We start from the raw sequence: 17,262 nt of genomic DNA, 5'->3' as shown, positions 1-17,262 counted from the left end.
TAGATATATGTGTGTTTGCATGTAATTCTTAAATTTGCTATTATATTAATACTACGACACAGAACCCAAACGATTTTACGTGTTCAAAAAATAAATAAATCAATAAATCTGCAAACAAGAAACCCCCTTAAACGATGCAACATTTCCTATACTCCCACATCAAGTATCAAAACGCCAACAATGAGTTTCCACTCCGTCTTCTTTAAGAAGGTCGTACGAAGCGCCGCTACCCGTCACTTGGGCCCTCAAGTCCTGAACAGCATCGTTAAGCCACAAATTCTTCCTCGGCTCAGTCATGCGTAACTTGAACGACTCAATCTCCGGAGCATGAATCCCCCTCTCCACAATATACGCTCCTATCAACCCGATCTTCCTGAAGCAATTGAATCCAGATATCCAGGGACAGAAACTGGAAAAGTCGTCGGATAGAGTGAGGTGCACCACACAGGCCGGGATTACCTCCTCCACTCGTGCAGCAAACTCCGAAACCCATCCCAAGATCATTATCATAGGTATGTCGATAGTGCTCAAGTTCTGCATTGGCCGAAGGGCGACAAGGGTTCCCTCGATGGGAGGGAATGATATTCCTTTCTTCTCCATTTCTTCCAGGGAGGTGGAGGCAGGGTCAAGTTTCAAGGTCAGGCGAAGCTGTTCAAGGGATGGCCCGACTTTCGAAAGAGCTTTGTTGAGACCATTGATGTTCGTATACGCCGAAGGCGAGGAAAGACCGGGCACATCGACCTGGATTAGAATATCATGCTCGTAACTGAGGCGCTTCAAGTGGGGGGCCGTGGAGAGAAGTTCGGCCAGCAACTCTCTGTGGATATTGGACCGAAATAGATCGAGTACTGTCAAGTTCTCGCATAGTGGTGCTGTCGGCTGTTTCCAATCGAAACGCCAAGGCTGCGTCATGCTCAATTCAAATGCTTGTATGGTTGGTGTATAGAAGATCGGTCGAATCAGATTGAGGTCCATATAGGACACTTTGTCTTCCGGCCCACTCTTCTTGTCACCAAGAATGACATACCCTAGTCTTGGGAATAGTTCTGGTGCGCGCCGTAGTATTTGCGGTAAGAACAATGAATAGATCATGAAGCCCTCTCCAATCTCCAGCCGGACCAGTTGTGTTAGGCGCGTCAACACCATAAGTGCTAATGCATCTTTACTCCGCCCTTTGAATTGCGCAGGCGAGTCATGCATTTCCTTGTCCACCAACTGAGAAAATTGACTCGAGGCGAATAACATCTGCGTTTTGGAGAGAACGCTGCATCCTTCCAACCCCCAGCGGTTGACTGGAAATGCCACGTCGGCGGGTGGCCATGGATCGAAAGTGTTCCAACATAATTGCGGCCCAAGAAGGCGATAGGTCCTAATGAGGGATGCTAGATGAGGCTGTTCTAGCAAAGTGCGGAGCAGCAAGACGAGTCTTTCCGCACATGAAAAGGAGTTCTTTGCTGTAAAAGTAATATTACGGTATAGATAAGGCCCGGATTCTCTATACAGGAATCGGCATGTCTGCGTGAGAGAGTAGTGATCTTTTCTCGAAAGATGATTGAACACAAGAGGCAGAATATTAGATGGTAAAGTGGAAAGGATCGACATTGTATCGTGCTGATTGCGGCTTCGACATGGCCACGAGAACGTTGCAGAACACTTCGTCGATATATGTCACTATATGGTGAGGTTGGCTGCTGTGACAGCAATCATGAGTATTGTGAAGGACCATACATTTTGGATGCGACTGTAACTTCAAAGAGAAAGGCAAGGCAGAGAACAACGTCTCTTCGAAAAATCTCCGCTATTACAGAATGAAGCCCTTCGTATTGCTGCCTCAGGCTGAGTGGTCAGAATGTAGGCTTCCAGGTGTCCAACGCGGCTGGTCCTAGCCTGATTTGGAATGAATTGATGAAGTATATTCTCCGACCATGCAGATACGGGTATTCGGGATCACCGAGCCCCTCGGAGTGCTACAGCACTGAGATGATCGCAATATTGAGCGAGCTGAAGGTAGCAATGGACCTTGGCGTATTGGGTAACATATTAAACCTCAAGCGCCATGGATTTTGCAAACGACTTTGGTTGCGGGACGAACGAGACATGGCTGGCCCGGTGAGCCCAAAAGATCGTGGGGGCCAAAGCGCTCGAATGGAGCGCGGAGAACGATAATTGTGTACGATCATAACGATATCGTCCCTGTGTAAACTTCTGTTGCCCCGCCGCCTTTTCATCCGGTTTCGGAACTCATGCCCGGTTGGTCTTTACCTTGATTGGCTTATGGGTAATCGCTCCATGCATCCACAGCACCTTGTCGAATCGCGTGAAGATGATACTGTGCACCAAGCCCCAACGGAATCCCATTCTCACGGCGGCCGCGCAGTCTCTTTTCAGTGAGATTCCCAATGGATCGGTTTGGATCGACGAGAACACATTCCTTAACCAGATTCCAGTTCTCGGCCTTTAAGGTTCTGATGAGTTGCGGATAAGCAACGACACATGCGATTCTATTGTCTTTGCAAAGGGTGGTAAGATCTTCAAGTTGGGCCTGAGACCAGCCAACTGATCTCTGTGCTGGCTGCCATATAGTGACTGATTCCAAACCGGGAGTATTAGCCACTAGAGATAACGTGACTCTGAACATGTAGGTGGTATCTGTATTCGCAACGACAGAAGCTTCTGCATGCTTCGTCCAAGCCGTTAAGTGAGTTTCCAGCAAAAAGAGTGTTGTATCCACAGGGTAGGTGAATTGGGCACGAGACATGTCTGGGCGAAGCAAGAGATGCCGTAGATTCGGTGGCAATTTTGACTCGAAAGCATTTCGATGAGAAAATTGGAAGTCGCCAGTAATGAATGGAAAGGGTAACTCGAGCGTATGTAATTTCTCAAAGTCAACAAGATCTAACTTGCCCGTAGACTGAGCCAGGATGTCTGGCTGCTGGAAAAAAGGTCTTGTAAGGTCGCAACATTCGACACTGGCAACCAATATCTGTAGTGAGGATTTGACGAAATGCAAATTGTCGTTCAGTGCCGAAACATTGATCCACCTTTTTTCTGATACGTTTCTGGTCCAGTCGTGGCTACCCCAATCGTAGAAGTATTCGCAGACAAGGGTCCGAAGGGCCCTAGTATGTGGCAAGATGCATGTAAGGATCCCCGTGATGAGTCGTGTATGGCGAAGAATGATAGTGGTGATATTGAGTGCGGCCAAACCTATTGTCGGACTGAAACGCGTAAATGGCATTTCGGAAGCAGACAATCTTGTAATATTGTAGACATAGAACTCGAGAGTCGTAAGCCCTGGAGTAGTTAAGACAGACGCTAAATCAAACCGGCAATCTCTGTTCAGGCTCTGGACTCCCGTATGATCTACGTTGAATGACATTTCCGGAATGGAGGGTGAGGGTATTCTTTGCCTAATATCCATCGTGTTGAGGTGGTAATATAGATATTGGGGCAGTATAAGGTTACAACCTTGATCCATGATCTCGAGCCTTCGTAAGTTTCTTGACAACAATATGATTAGTGTTACGAAACCCCCATAGTTACGTGAGTAGATGTCGTCGATTAAGTTCTTGCTTTGTTGGCTTAAAATAGGACCGAACATGGCTCCCAGTATTTTACAAGCTAGGTTCAGCACTGTCGTTTGATTCTCAGGCGTCGAAGGGGCCAGCCGTTGCCTTCCGTCAATCGCAATCCTTTCGAAGGAACTCTGGCCGATCCGCAGTGTTGTAATACGATTCAGTAGTCTTCTTTGATCAGTCATGTTGATGATGAAGCGATCTACTGGGGGAGCCTTGGAGCGGATGCATAGATCGACATTTTTGTAGAGGAATGGCCCGGTGATGTTGAATAACGATTTCGACATAATCGAGAGGGCGTACAGCTCGGGTTGAGAACAGTACGAGAGAATGAACTCCACAAGCTCCAAAGGGAGATCACTGAACCCAGCCATTCTAGATAGCAGATTATGGACCACCAGAGCTCATAGGGAGGAAGGAATGATGGTGATATATAAAATGCTCAATCTTGGAGAGAGGAGAATTTGCGGCAAGTTAATAAATGAGAGAAGATGGAAGAGGTTGACTTGGATAGTACTCCAAAACCAATGCTAGACTATGCAAATGGTTTACCATGTTCCTTTTATGTTTCCTACGGGAATGGGGCCGGATTGATTTGGGGTATTTGTTTGGTTTGGTAGAGATATATAGAGCACAGGCCATGTGAACCATGAGGTCCGTATGGTAGCACCTTGACTAACCACAATAGGACGGGAGTACTTTGTATGGAGTCGCATACAAGATGGCTGCCCCACCAAACCAGCTCAGTGTGCCAGCCCAGCCCAACCCAATCAGATTAAACTAGACTAGACTAAACCCAGACCAAACCAAATATGACATGCGGAACGGAACGCGTACTGAGCAACATCGGATTCCATTCACTCTAACTAATCCCACCTTGTTCAGAACCATTCCTGCAGCTCCACGAGACGAACAGACGAATAATCCTATGGAGATCCTAGCCTATCGTCATGTCTTCACGCAACCCGACTCACGTGAAGAGCTCTTCAACCTCTGATCGGCGCTCTACAGCTCACAATCACGCGTCCTCGTCACGTCCCCGCATGCCTTCAATGTCTGCAGAAAACGAACAACAGCACAGTTCCACCTCCCATTCGAGAAAGCAATCTACAACAGTCGGTGGTGGTGAGAGGAGAACAGAGAGGCGAGAGGTTCGAGAGAGGGAGACTGAAATACGCAGGACGCGCAGTCCATTGAAACATTCATCGGAATCTCGAGTCAATGCCAGGTCACGCACAGAAAAATCCACGCGGCAGGCGGACAGGGCCCCGGCGAGTACTGCGACCCGGAAACCACAAGAAGAACCCCAGGGTATGTCTCGCATATCCCCCGTGGCATGTTCCAAATCTAATGGAAGATTTGTTTCAAGACTGACCAATATAGCACCATGGGAACCCCAAGCACGCCTTATTCCACACACGACGGCTCCGCTTGCCACGCGCATATCCATTCCCCCACTTGCATCGACCGCACCTATCAACCTTCAGCCGGAAGCCCTGAGCCAACTTTCCCTCCAAGACCAGGAGACCGCAATAATTGAGGATCTTCTGTTTGTTTTCATGGGATTTGAAGGACAGCACATACGTTTCAGCGACTCATATAATCCCCACGATGAGAAAGAGCGACTCGTAGGCCCACAGTTCCGGATCTTGCCTGGGCTTGATCCCAGTTTGCGCGACCTTACCCACTCTATGCTTAAGATGGCTACACATTACATTGCAGTAGAAGCTTGCGTGGAGGTACTGAGCCGGGAAGAATACGGCGCTGTCAACCATGCACTATGTGCGGCCGTCCGGCAGCTTCTCAAGGACTACCTTACCTTGATGGCGCAACTAGAACATCAAATGCTGACCAACTCGTCGTTCACTCTGCATGTGCTCAACCTACACACAAAGCAAACGGGTCACATGCTCTTTCAGCTCTACAGCACAGGGTTGGAGCTTCTCAAGGCAAACGCTATCCTAGAAGACGAAGATTCCGAGGATTCCGCTGACAATAGCGACGATTTAGAGAATATCCTAGAGTCCCTTCGTGAAGGTGGCAACGTGCAGCTTACTCAGAAGAAAATTTGCAAAGGTGGAAGCGTTTTGGGATTGATATCTAGGCGACTTTCCTCAATGTCTGGTGACCCTGCCGCCCGGACTTTATTGACCACTCTACTCCGAGAAGCGAGTAGGCCGTACATGTCCATGTTGAATGAGTGGTTGCATCATGGAGGCATTAAAGACCCCCATGCAGAATTCCTGATCAAGGAGCAGCAAAGTATCAAAAGGGAGAGGCTAGATCAGGATTATACTGACGAATATTGGGAAAAGCGGTATACGATAAGAGATGCACTCGTACCACCCCAGCTTGAAGGTGTCAAGGGAAAGGTGCTTCTTGCTGGCAAGTATCTGAACGTCGTTCGCGAGTGCGGTGGTGTGGATATCAGCAAGGTAGCACAAGACGTTCCGACCAGTTTTGACGACCCACGATTTCTGGACAACGTGAATTCGGCATACGCTTATGCCAATTCATCGCTGTTCAATCTCCTCCTTACAACACACGCACTGCCCGCGAGGCTACGGTCACTGAAGCACTACTTCTTCCTTGACCGGTCCGACTTCTTCTCTTACTTTCTTGAGCTTGGTGCATCCGAATTGAAGAAACCTGCTCGCAGTGTGAACACAGGAAAACTCCAGTCCCTTTTGGATATCGTCCTTCGACAACCCGGATCGGTGGCTGCAGAGGATCCATATAAGGAAGACGTCAAGGTGGAAATCAACGATACGGGGTTGACTAATTGGCTCATGAAGATTGTCACTGTCACAGGCATGGACCAGGAAGCAGCCAATTCCGGAACGCTTTCGAATTACCTCACGCCGGCGACCACGGCTCCTGTTACAGATGACAGCAATATTATCGGTTTCCAGGCGCTTGTTTTCGACTATGCCATGCCATTCCCGCTCTCGTTGGTAGTCAGCAGAGTGACTCTTACACGATATCAACTATTATTCCGGTATCTGCTCAGCTTGCGCCATCTGGAGACAAGCCTCGTTGACTGTTGGGGAGAACAAGGAAAAGGTGCGTGGAAACACCGATCAAAGAATCCCCGAATCGAGCTCTGGAAGCGCAAGGCCTGGACATTACGCGCGCGGATGTTATGCTTCGTCCAGCAATTGCTGTACTATTGCACTGCCGAGGTCATCGAGCCAAACTGGGTCTCGTTGATGTCCAGACTGAACGAAGAAGGCAAAGACGATTCCAAGGGAAAGGGTCGGCCAGGGAGTCATGGAGAAGCACCACAGGTTACACGGACTGTGGATGAATTGATGCAAGACCATGTTGACTTCTTGGCGACCTGCCTGAAGGAGTGCATGCTCACGAATTCCAAGTTACTGCGAGTAAGTTGTTGCCTGACCTATTGAATCGATCTTGATGTCAAGATGCTAACGCGGAGTTCCAGATCAATAATAAGATCATGTCCACGTGCAATATGTTTGCAACATTCACCCAATCCCTATCCCGTTATCTCATAACGGGTGATCCGGATCTCTGCGCGCAGGTGAACGCTGCACACGCAAACCAGGCCCAATCATCGAATCAGCCTAGCAAGGGGCCTTCGGGGGCCTCGCACCGTCATTCGAAGTCTGGGACTCAGTCGTTCGTCTACGATCCTCAGCGCGTGGATAAGATGTTCGACATGTTGACAAAATACGAGGACAACTTTGCTCGGCATTTGAAGATACTATTGGATACTCTGAACTATCTTGCAGCCACCGAGACAGTCGTATTCCTGAACCTCTGTGCTAGGCTGAGCAGTGCAGGAGAAGGCGGAATAATTGTGAGCACTCCCGAGGGCGTCTTTGGTGCCTGAGGAATTCCGTACCCATTTCTTGATCGTTTTCAGTATTGCGGTATGAGCAGGGCAACAATGGAGGAGCATTTTCCAGGAGTTTAGTATGGGACTGTCACGTGGATTCCGAGACCACCTGTTTGATACCACTTGTATGATGTATTCAATGATATACGATCACCTAGAGACCTCAGCCATGGGGAAAATGAAATAGCACAATGTCAACCAAATATTGCCTATGACCTTTCATGCTTTCTCTCCTATAGACGTCATGCCGTTGATCCGTTCCCGTGATGCGGGGTGAATGGATGTTCAACCTCCTGCCCCGCAATAACAATGCCCGTCTCGCGCGCAATACTAGGCACCAAGACCCCATTCCACTGCTTCCAAGTCTGTGGGGAAATGGAGACAAGCCATGGCAGGACTCATCGGTTGCAGGACAGCAGTATTGCAATTGGGTGAAAAGGCCTTGTTGAGGAGAGAACCGATCCATGGGTTGGCGAAGGACAAGGCGGCCATTTACGGCGTAGAGATACGCTAAATTGAAGACATACATACATTCATCGTATGGTGCGTTTATTTTATTTGTTGTCATGTCATGCCATGATCTACACTGCACTCGGCACACCTTCCTCGGGATGGCCGTGGGAGGTGTGCATTTGCGTATATTCTCGTACCTACGCATATAATAATCATTGCTTGAATGATCCTTTGAAATGTGTATTGCTTTTGGTAACTCATTCAATCTCCCGCTACCTCGGACACGAGCTATCGAAGTGTACGGATAGCATCGGTCCGTGGTATTCTACAAGTCAAGTACTCATATGGTACAAAGTCTCCAGTATATAAGAGTAATATAGATGTGTGCTACTCGATCGTAGTGGCTTGGGCAGATCATGATGGATGGTCGGCTGCAAGTACATCTATGGAAACGGCAGCCTGTTTTTATGCATAGGCGGCTTGTATCTGGCGAGGCAGCAGGACGAGTGGCAGGATTACACGCAGCGTGGCACAGAGGTGCGGGAACTGCGCTGCGAACGACGCAAAACGGTTGGAGCGGCGCCATTTGGGCCTTATGAAAAGCTTGCTCATTGTTGGTTACGAGGAAGAGAGTGGTGGCAGGGAGGGGGGACGATGCATGGTGGGCGTTTGTTTGGCCCCGGGTTAGACCAGATGGATGAGCGAATCTCGCAGGAGATTGCTTGCCCGGCTATGCGAGAAGAGGGTTGATGTGCTCGATCGCATGCAGCGGTATGCACAGTTGGGTGGGTGTCGTCTCAGGTGATGGGATTATTATCGCAAGCTTTGTGATGATACTCAGATAGGGAACTTGTTCGTACTCATAGTAGTAGTTGAACATACGATACTTGGACATTTATGTACCGTACCTTACCATTAACAGTAATGGCAGTGAATTGGAAGTCATAGTTACTCGTAGGATCTTAGTCATTAGTGTCATCGTACCTAAGAGGACTCGGTTCTGGCTCGGACCCGCTAAATCCATCCGGGTTTGCACAAATCAGCTGCTTCCGATTTCTTCCTTCGGCGGCCCTTCACTTTCACCTGCCACTGCACTGGCTCTCTGGGCTCTGGCTCACACCCTCCACATTTAACACTACACTACACTACACTCCACGATCTCAACTCTCTCCTCGCCCTCTCCACACTTCCCGTCCCGCACACCATAACACAGTATCCCTCCCTCCTCTTAACCCACTCCAGTCCCCCGCGTGAATCCATCCTATAATACAACAACCCACCGCCGCTCTTCCCATTGCCCGTCCACATCCGCTCCGATAAGCCTTCAAACCTACGTCACATTGACAACCGCTCTCACCCGTTCGGAACCGCGAAACCAACGAGCCCGAATATAACACTACACAACTGTCCCTCCTCTGGTCTTCCCGCATGATATCCATATAGTGTCCAACACGGTACCCCGAGTATTAGTGCAAGCGGGCAAGATAACGTTTTGCCCGTCCTTCGCTGTAGTTCTACCGTCCATCAAGGTCTGAAGGACTGTGGATTTCCATGCACAACGATCGCGAGCGCTCCCAAACACGGCGGCCAACTCCCGAAGACACCATGACTACCAACAGACCTTTCTTCTCCAATTTCCTCTCCGCCTTCCGGGCGCAGTCTGCCATCCAGAAGGCCGCTACAGCGCAAGCTACGACCTCCTCCGGCTATGCTCATGCCCAAGCCGCACCCTCCCAATCAACAAGCACTACCACCGCAAATACATCACGAACCATAAGCACCAAGGCAGGGCCTACATCAAACGGCGCGACAACGACTGCTGTGCAAGCGGCAGGTCAGTTCCAGCCAACCCGACAGCACACCGCACCTTATCACCGATCCACGTCACCCACCGCAAAAGCCTTCCCCATCCCTGGCGCTTCGCGGAGAGACAGGAGGGGCTCAGACAGCTCAAATGAAGGCTTCCACGAAGCCATAGGTGCGGAGAAGTGGTATATTGGAGGCCGAACAGCTGCCGGTGAAGAGAAGTTCTACAGGCTTGGCATGGTGAAACGACATCGAAGCGTTGACCGGTTAAGTCTGGATAGGCTCAGCATCTGAAAGGGCGTACGATATAATGAAATTCAAAAAAAGTTGCATGGACAGGCGTTCTCTCTGGATAATTACAAGGATACTAGCACCCGAGGGGTTTTTTTTGGGGTTACACAGATCTGGACGATCTAGGCGTTAGGAAGGCAGATACATTTCACTCATGTCTCAAGCGAGTATAGGCGTATACTCGCACTCAGATCAGAATACACACACATACAAGTAAGACTAACAACAGGTACTCTCGCGAGTACAGATTTTGTTTTCATAGCTTTTGCAATGATCATTATTGTTTTCAGCATCACATGCGAATGTTTCCGTTTTATACGCAATGCAGTGTATTTTGCAAAAAGTGTTTTAATGTCATTTGATTGAACGTTTTATGCTACTGTTACCTGTGTTTTCAAACTTTCTGAAGAGCAAAAGAAAGGCTTTGCCCCGCAGCACTCAGCATACCATTCATTCTGTCTGGAAGGACCCGACAACTCCTACATGGTTTCTGTCTGTACAGTGCAGTCCAAAGGGGCAAAAAAAGAAGGGTATTGGTTTGCGACACCTGCAGGATCTAATTGATGCTGTTAGAATGATATCAACCGGAGATATATTGGATGGCACAACTTACTCGAACCTGCGCGCCCGAAGGCAATGCCTCTATGTCAACCATAGCAGGGCATCCCGTTAACCACTCCGGCAAAGTGCCAATGTGCTTGTTTGATGACATAAGTTTGGAATTAGAGGTCTTATGTACCGACCAAAAATCATATCGTCATGTGTTTGCAATGATGAATTAATGTCTCTATTCTACAGTGGCATCGTATACAGCATACGTGGTACCATCGCGTGTGAGCAGACGCAATCATACGCTCGTGTGGAGTCAAAAGTGGAGTTGTGCTCCGAATCGTCGCACTTCTCGCCGCCGGAGTTCAACTAACGGCAACGAAGTCAACATCCCCACAACATCGTGGCTTTCTCACCAATCACAAGTCATGTGTATCCCAACTATAGTAGCACTGCTTAAGTTTTAATTCCGACTACAACATTAAGGAGTTGTGTCTTCGCAAGCTTCCCGATTCCGGGTACATGTCGGCTACTGGAAAACACTCACGGAAAAGCCGTATCGAGACGGCTGGGACGGCAAAGCAGCCATTCTGCTTCCCCAGAACTTCCTGACTCGTTCGCGTTGGGCAGACGCTAAACGCAAAGGAACAATGATCTTCGGAGAAATTGAGACTTTTAAATCTTTCACTTCAATTTTCTGTTCGTTAATCCGATTTGAGTCACTTCTTATCTCGAAATCCGGGGGTGGCTCAGGGATATTAGAGCCCCTTTCCCATATTTTCTGTGCAAATTTTTAGATTTATTTTGCAGAGACATTCTTCAAAAAGTGCTACGGAGCTTTACAATCTATTCCCCATTTATTTACCATTGTCTTACATGTCCATAATTCGTCATCATGGCGACATCCAATTCGCCAGCCGCGACCAATGTCCAAAGCGAGCCACAACCACCACCACCACGCTCAGAGAAGAAATACGCCTCAATCGTTCCCGATGGCAGTAGATCGGATCCACCTAATGCGCTTCGGCTCGAACCGACAATATCGAACATCAGTCACCATGACATGTCCGATGTACAATATGTGCCCACGGGCGAGAACGACGAGGTCTACAAACGCTTCACAGAACGTCGCAAGCACATAATTGTTGTAGTATTGTCCTTCTGCAGTTTCCTTGCACCAGTGTCGTCGACTACCGTATTGTCTGCCGTTCCAGAAGTAGCTGAGACGTTTGGGTGTGATGGAGCCATCATCAACTTGAGTAATGCCTTGTACATGCTATTCATGGGAATAAGTCCTTGTTTTTATGGACCATTTGGGAATATCTATGGAAGGAAATGGGTACGCATTATTTTTCTCTCTACTTTTCCGAATACATCAATATCACGGTTCCCTCGAAGACAATTGATGACGATGAGAAAGAGTGAAGACCAGGTACATGATCACTAACTCAGACCACTGTAGGTTTCTTTCTCTAGTGCAGCTTTGTTCTTTGCATTCTCTATTGGCACCGCACTGGCTCCTAACTTGGTTTCATTCTTCATCTTTCGTATCTTGACCGCTTTCCAAGGAACAGCTTTCTTGGTCATTGGGTCCAGTGTCATTGGCGATATCTACCAACCTGTATGTATCTATCCCGTCACTACAACATCACTCCTCTAAATCCAGATACAGACGGAACGTGGTACAGCTCTTGGATGGTTCATGTCAGGCACCCTCATCGGACCAGCCCTAGGCCCTTTCATCGGTGGCATAATCGTAACCTTCCGAACCTGGCGAGACATCTTCTGGCTTCAGACCGCACTCGCAGGGACAGCAACCTTCCTCGTCCTATTCCTCCTCCCCGAAACCATCCACTGCAAGCGCTCCGAAGAACTCAAAGGCCTGCCCACCAGCCAAAAGGCACACAAGATGTGGCAATGGCTGAACCCCTTCCGCGTCATCCGTCTCTACCGATACCCCAACCTCCTGACCGTCGCCCTCGCCTCCTCCTCCCTCGTCTGGAACATGTACTCTCTCCTCACGCCCATCCGCTACATCCTCAACCCCCGCTTCAACCTCACCTCGCCCCTCCAGTCCGGCCTCTTCTACGTCGCCCCAGGATGCGGGTACCTCGTTGGCACTTTCTTCGGCGGCCGCTGGGCCGACCACATCGTGAAGAAATACATCGGCATTCGCGGCCAGCGAGTCGCAGAAGACCGGCTACGAAGCTGTCTCCTGTTCATGGGTGCCGTGATTCCAGCTTGCATGCTGGTGTACGGATGGAGTATAGAGAAACGCGTTGGTGGCATCGCTCTACCCGTTATCATGATGTTCCTCCAGGGCGTCGCTCAACTGTTTTGTTTCCCGAGCTTGAACGCCTACTGTTTGGACGTCATGCAGAGTCGTAGTGCGGAGGTCGTTGGTAAGTCATCCCCCCTCTGCTCATTATTGTGGATATCTGACCTTGGGATACTACAGCGGGCAACTACATGCTCCGATACTTGTTCGCTGCCGCAGGTTCGGCAGCGTGTCTCCCCGCCGTGCGGAAGATCGGTGTCGGGTGGTTCTCGACCATCTCGGCTGTGTTCCTCGTCCTTGCTGCTGTGGCGACGTATGTTACCACGCTCTATGGGAAGGAGTGGCGAGACTCGATCAATGAGAAGAAGGCGGCGAAGAAGGAGGGAGAGAATAGGGTTTGAGTTTGAGGTGATTCGATGTTGTGGTTTTTTACTAAGAGATACCTATTTGGAGTTACTGGTCGTCATCAATTTTGCATCTAGATTTCTTCTTGTTTTGGGTTGGGCGTTGGAAACAAAAAAGTTGAAAACATGTTGGCATTTTTGATACCTTTTTGCGGCGTTTGGACATAAGAAATTGCATGGGAGAGGGAAGTTGATTTGTATGAGACCCATCTTCATATACCGTAATAAATTAATATAATCGCCATTGATCGGTCGTCGGCCGAGTTCATTTTGTTCTCTCTGTGCGATGTCACTTGCATTTGTTCTTACCCCTGAAGCCACATACTTCTCCTTTGTCAAAGCAAGCAACGGGCTTACTTAAGATGTGGTGATAAATGACCTTTGGGTGTGAAAAGTGACATGCAATCGCTTTGATCAAGAGAGATGAATGGGCTACGATATGTATGCGATCTAATGGAATGCCAGAAGTTGATGTAAGGAAACCAAGTTAACTGTCTGTTCTGTGTGTTGTCTACGTATGCGGTGATCTAGCTACAAAGGACAACAAGAGCATGAATATTGAGGCCAAACTCTTAAGTTGATAATTGATGTGATACTGTGTTTCATCTTCCGTGGCCAACCCCCATGCCTACCATAGTCTTACCAGCGTCATGAACCAATCTTCGTTTGGATGGTTGTCCGGCTGTGTTGGTGTATTTATGAAGAGCGCAGGCCTCGACTGTTATCACTCTCCTTGTCATGATGATCGTTATTTGCTTGGTAGTGATAGACTGTTTGTTAATCGCGATTCTCCACGAAAGGGGAAGCCCTAGTCCAGCCAGGTGGAGTATAACCAAAATGACCATAGTCTGGTTGTACCTCTTGGGGTACTTGGGAGTCGTACCCTACTTGGTATTGGGGGTCCTCTGGCCGTGATTCTGAATGCGGGAAAGTTACAGGCGGTAGGCAATGAAGATTCTCCTTGCCGTTGCGTTCTAAATCCGACTGATCATTGCCGACCATTCGCTGTCGCCGAAGGAAATGATCTAAACTCATGACTCGTGGGGTATGATTCCCATGATTTCCATATGCCTCTTGATATAGTGGGGAGTTGTGGCGTGCCCAGTACGGCGGATCACCTGGTGAATAGATTCCGCCGACGTCATGCCATGGAGCAATAAGTGAATGGGATGGCTTTCTTGGAGGTAGAACTGGCCCCTCCTCGTCATCCACCCGATTCTCATCTATCCAATAAAGAATTAGACGTCTCAAATCGTTCGGTACGACAATACCTAAGTCCTTGACCCTGTTGTTGCATTCTACAGAATAAGTCGTCTCAAAACGGATGCGCGACGCAGGAGGCAGCACGCCATTCGGATTCACCATTCCAACTTGGAAAGGAGATATAGCCAGGCCTTTCTCCACTTCTCCCTCAAAGACGACTGGGTCTTCTCCCATGCTGTAGACTACTGCGTGCTTGCTTGCGTCGCAGCCTGGATTCAATGTTCCTTTGTTGCTATAGGTGAAAATCCCCCTGACGGGCGTTTCAGCGAAGCTATCTTACTCTGGAAATGAAGACTTACACTGCTTCAACATAGCCTTCTCTTACTCTAACAACAATGAAATTCCGCAACTGGACGAAGATGGCCTCTCCAACTTTAACGATTTCTGCATAGGGTTCTTCAGAAGATGATGCCGCGTTTGCAGAACCGACTGATGGATCCAGCAGCGAGAAAACCTGCAAATTGTAAACATCCATACTATCAATTTGACAACATCGTGGAAATATCTCACCCTGCCCTGAAGGAAGAACTGTTCAGCCTCCTTGTGGGTCCTCATACGATACGCTGGTACGTCAGAGATGGTTTAATGGAAGTTATGAGGCGACTTACATGGATCTATCGAGTCATGCCAGCCAAAATGAGGTGTACCAGCTATGAAATTAGGGATGGTCGAACGGATATCCGGTGCAACTTCTCAAATCGTTAGAAGTGGAAGAAATTGTGTCGGAAAGTCCTTAAGTACCAGGTGGTGGCATTTCATCAGCGCTAGAAGCGAAATTCCTCACTCCTTCTAAGGAGTTTCTACGGGAGGTTGACACGTCAGCGATGCTGTTCCTAATAGCTAAAGTTGTAAGGCCCGCAAACCTGTCATGGCTTGGTTGAAGTCTGGATGACTGAATTGGCCTCGTCTGCTGTGGCTAATTTCGATGAGCACTATGTATCACATATACACAGTCAAGTTAAGTACTCACTTGACTATGAGTCTGGCCGAGGGAATCGTTCGTTAACCCAGACCATTCATATTCGTTTACGCCTAGAAAATGTTATCGTTAAACATAGAATCTTTTGATGTAAAGTTCAAACCATTATTTACTGTAACGCGGTAGTAAGCGTTATGGGGTTCACTCCAAACCCAGTCTGAAGGATTGAAAACTCCTATAATGAATGAGTCTCAGGCTTGGGCTTTTGCGAAATGAGCGCGTAGAAGAGGATGAATGAGTTATCATTGTTACGGTTGGTGATATCTCATACTTTTTGAGGTGTGCAGCTCAATGTATGCATACATACCTAATGGGTTGGCCGGTTCTTGCGATGAATCATTGATGGCTGGAATGCTTGAATGAGCTGTAATGGAATCGGGCATAGTTACCAATTGCTTCCTGTAGGCGCGCGAATTTCTTGTCGAAGGTATATCAAGTGAAAATTCCGTGATATCGGGAATGCTTGAATGAGAGGTGCTAGAATCGGTATCAGATCCTGATGACTCTCCAAGGCTTTCTGAATTCCCTGTTACAGGTACATTGTTTGAAATTCTGCGAACTAGAGGAACTTTGGCGACTACATCATTTGAACGACCTGTGTTGGAGTTGGTCGTAGATTCTGTACGTTCCCCAAGGCCTCCTGAGCTCCCTGTCAAAGGTTGTTTGTTTGAACTCGTACAGCTTGGACAAAAGTAATCTTGGTCTTTATCCCGAATTTGGTTGACGACATTGGTTGCTCGTGGTCTCAAATTTGGACTTGCATCTATCATGCTGGAGATAATGGTCCGAAGCCATGGGTAATCTGATGAAGACACATCGCATGGAGTGGTGAGCTTGCGTTGGATCGCATCAATACTTTCATGGTATGGGTCAGGTGTAAATTGAGAGGCCAAATTAGGGTCGCTATAAACAGCCAACAACTCAAGAAGTACACATCCGAGAGAAAAGACGTCTGCTTTTGAGTTGCGACGCTCTTCGTTCTTGACCTCCGGTGCACAGTACTTGGCGGTGAACATTTCGGGCTTGCCATAGGTGGTGCTGTTGCCTGCAATATCATATTTCAAAGAATAGCCGAAGTCGGTGTATATCATGTTCCCTTGGTGTATCAGGATATTGCCGGGCTTAATATCCTTGTGCCGGATACCTTGCTCGTGTATGAAGGCCAATCCAACCGAAAGGCATCCAAATCCAGAGCGAAGGATTGCTCTTTGGGCAGTGCTGGGTTGCGGAACTTCTTGACAATCGTGTAAAAATGATTTAAGGTCACCACCATCAGCGACGGGATGTAGTATTATGCCAACCTCTTGTTTTGAGGTGAAAGTAGCGAAGACGCGAATGACATGGTGGTTTGCAGCTAAGCGGCGAATTATTGCGATCTCGTTTCTGAATGTCTGTCTCTGCTGCGCTTGACGGCGATGTAGTCTGAAGGTCTTTCGTGCAAGATATACTCCTGTGGCCATGTCTTGAATCTTCTCAACAATCGCACTGTGACCATGCCCAAGGTTCTCGACGTGACTGTACGCAAGGCGCTCGTTGTCATTGAGGTCGAGATCATCGCCTTCTGTCACAGGAATAAATTTTATCATTATCGCGTGGACTCGACGTTTCGTAAGGCGATATCGTCTGACTTTGCTACTTCAAAGTTTGCCAAATATTGCCTGTGAGAGCAATAGGGACACCAATAGCCCGGGATCAGAAAGTTCCAACCACAAACAGTCTGATGACTGAATATGATGTATCGATTGGATAACACTGCTGCTGTTAGCTGTATCCCCAGTCTAATGGTGAGGCCTCTACCGCGT

General features: G+C 48.3%; 7 protein-coding genes across 7 annotated transcripts; 3 read left to right on the top strand and 4 right to left on the bottom strand.

Moving 5' to 3' along the window:
* Window positions 1-79: 79 nt before the first annotated feature.
* Window positions 80-1,965, bottom strand: BU24DRAFT_203674 (uncharacterized protein). The gene is made up of 2 exons (XM_033521856.1): window positions 1,729-1,965; window positions 80-1,671 (listed from the first exon to the last, which is right to left on the bottom strand). Exon 2 carries the CDS (start codon window positions 1,600-1,602, stop codon window positions 160-162), a length of 1,443 nt encoding a protein of 480 aa, XP_033384860.1. The 5' UTR covers window positions 1,603-1,671; window positions 1,729-1,965; the 3' UTR covers window positions 80-159.
* On the bottom strand, window positions 1,938-4,186 carry BU24DRAFT_203630 (uncharacterized protein). The gene has a single exon (XM_033521854.1). It carries the CDS (start codon window positions 3,947-3,949, stop codon window positions 2,273-2,275), a length of 1,677 nt encoding a protein of 558 aa, XP_033384859.1. The 5' UTR covers window positions 3,950-4,186; the 3' UTR covers window positions 1,938-2,272.
* A 169-nt stretch (window positions 4,187-4,355) lies between these two features.
* BU24DRAFT_492586 (uncharacterized protein) lies at window positions 4,356-7,649 on the top strand. Its single transcript, XM_033533901.1, has 3 exons — window positions 4,356-4,886; window positions 4,959-6,958; window positions 7,021-7,649. The coding sequence occupies exons 1-3, from the start codon at window positions 4,526-4,528 to the stop codon at window positions 7,429-7,431; spliced, it is 2,772 nt and encodes a 923-aa protein (XP_033384858.1). The 5' UTR covers window positions 4,356-4,525; the 3' UTR covers window positions 7,432-7,649.
* BU24DRAFT_203474 (uncharacterized protein) lies at window positions 7,292-8,204 on the bottom strand. The gene has a single exon (XM_033521853.1). It carries the CDS (start codon window positions 8,093-8,095, stop codon window positions 7,601-7,603), a length of 495 nt encoding a protein of 164 aa, XP_033384857.1. The 5' UTR covers window positions 8,096-8,204; the 3' UTR covers window positions 7,292-7,600.
* Window positions 8,205-8,961: 757 nt separating this feature from the next.
* On the top strand, window positions 8,962-10,298 carry BU24DRAFT_422867 (uncharacterized protein). Its single transcript, XM_033528096.1, has one exon. It carries the CDS (start codon window positions 9,442-9,444, stop codon window positions 9,988-9,990), a length of 549 nt encoding a protein of 182 aa, XP_033384856.1. The 5' UTR covers window positions 8,962-9,441; the 3' UTR covers window positions 9,991-10,298.
* A 799-nt stretch (window positions 10,299-11,097) lies between these two features.
* Window positions 11,098-13,470, top strand: BU24DRAFT_492584 (MFS general substrate transporter). The gene is made up of 4 exons (XM_033533900.1): window positions 11,098-11,875; window positions 11,999-12,157; window positions 12,209-12,938; window positions 12,995-13,470. Exons 1-4 carry the CDS (start codon window positions 11,432-11,434, stop codon window positions 13,213-13,215), a joined length of 1,554 nt encoding a protein of 517 aa, XP_033384855.1. The 5' UTR covers window positions 11,098-11,431; the 3' UTR covers window positions 13,216-13,470.
* Window positions 13,471-13,995: 525 nt separating this feature from the next.
* Window positions 13,996-17,046, bottom strand: BU24DRAFT_462659 (kinase-like protein; the record flags this gene model as incomplete). Its single annotated transcript, XM_033532032.1, has 5 exons — window positions 13,996-14,731; window positions 14,781-14,935; window positions 14,992-15,044; window positions 15,090-15,170; window positions 15,768-17,046. The coding sequence occupies 5 exons, from the start codon at window positions 17,044-17,046 to the stop codon at window positions 13,996-13,998; spliced, it is 2,304 nt and encodes a 767-aa protein (XP_033384854.1).
* Between the last annotated feature and the right edge of the window lie 216 nt (window positions 17,047-17,262).

This window comes from Aaosphaeria arxii, assembly GCF_010015735.1.
Source record: "Aaosphaeria arxii CBS 175.79 unplaced genomic scaffold BU24scaffold_4, whole genome shotgun sequence".
In the NCBI taxonomy this organism is placed as follows: Eukaryota; Fungi; Ascomycota; class Dothideomycetes; order Pleosporales; genus Aaosphaeria; species Aaosphaeria arxii.
This window is presented reverse-complemented; position numbering and strand designations above follow the sequence as displayed.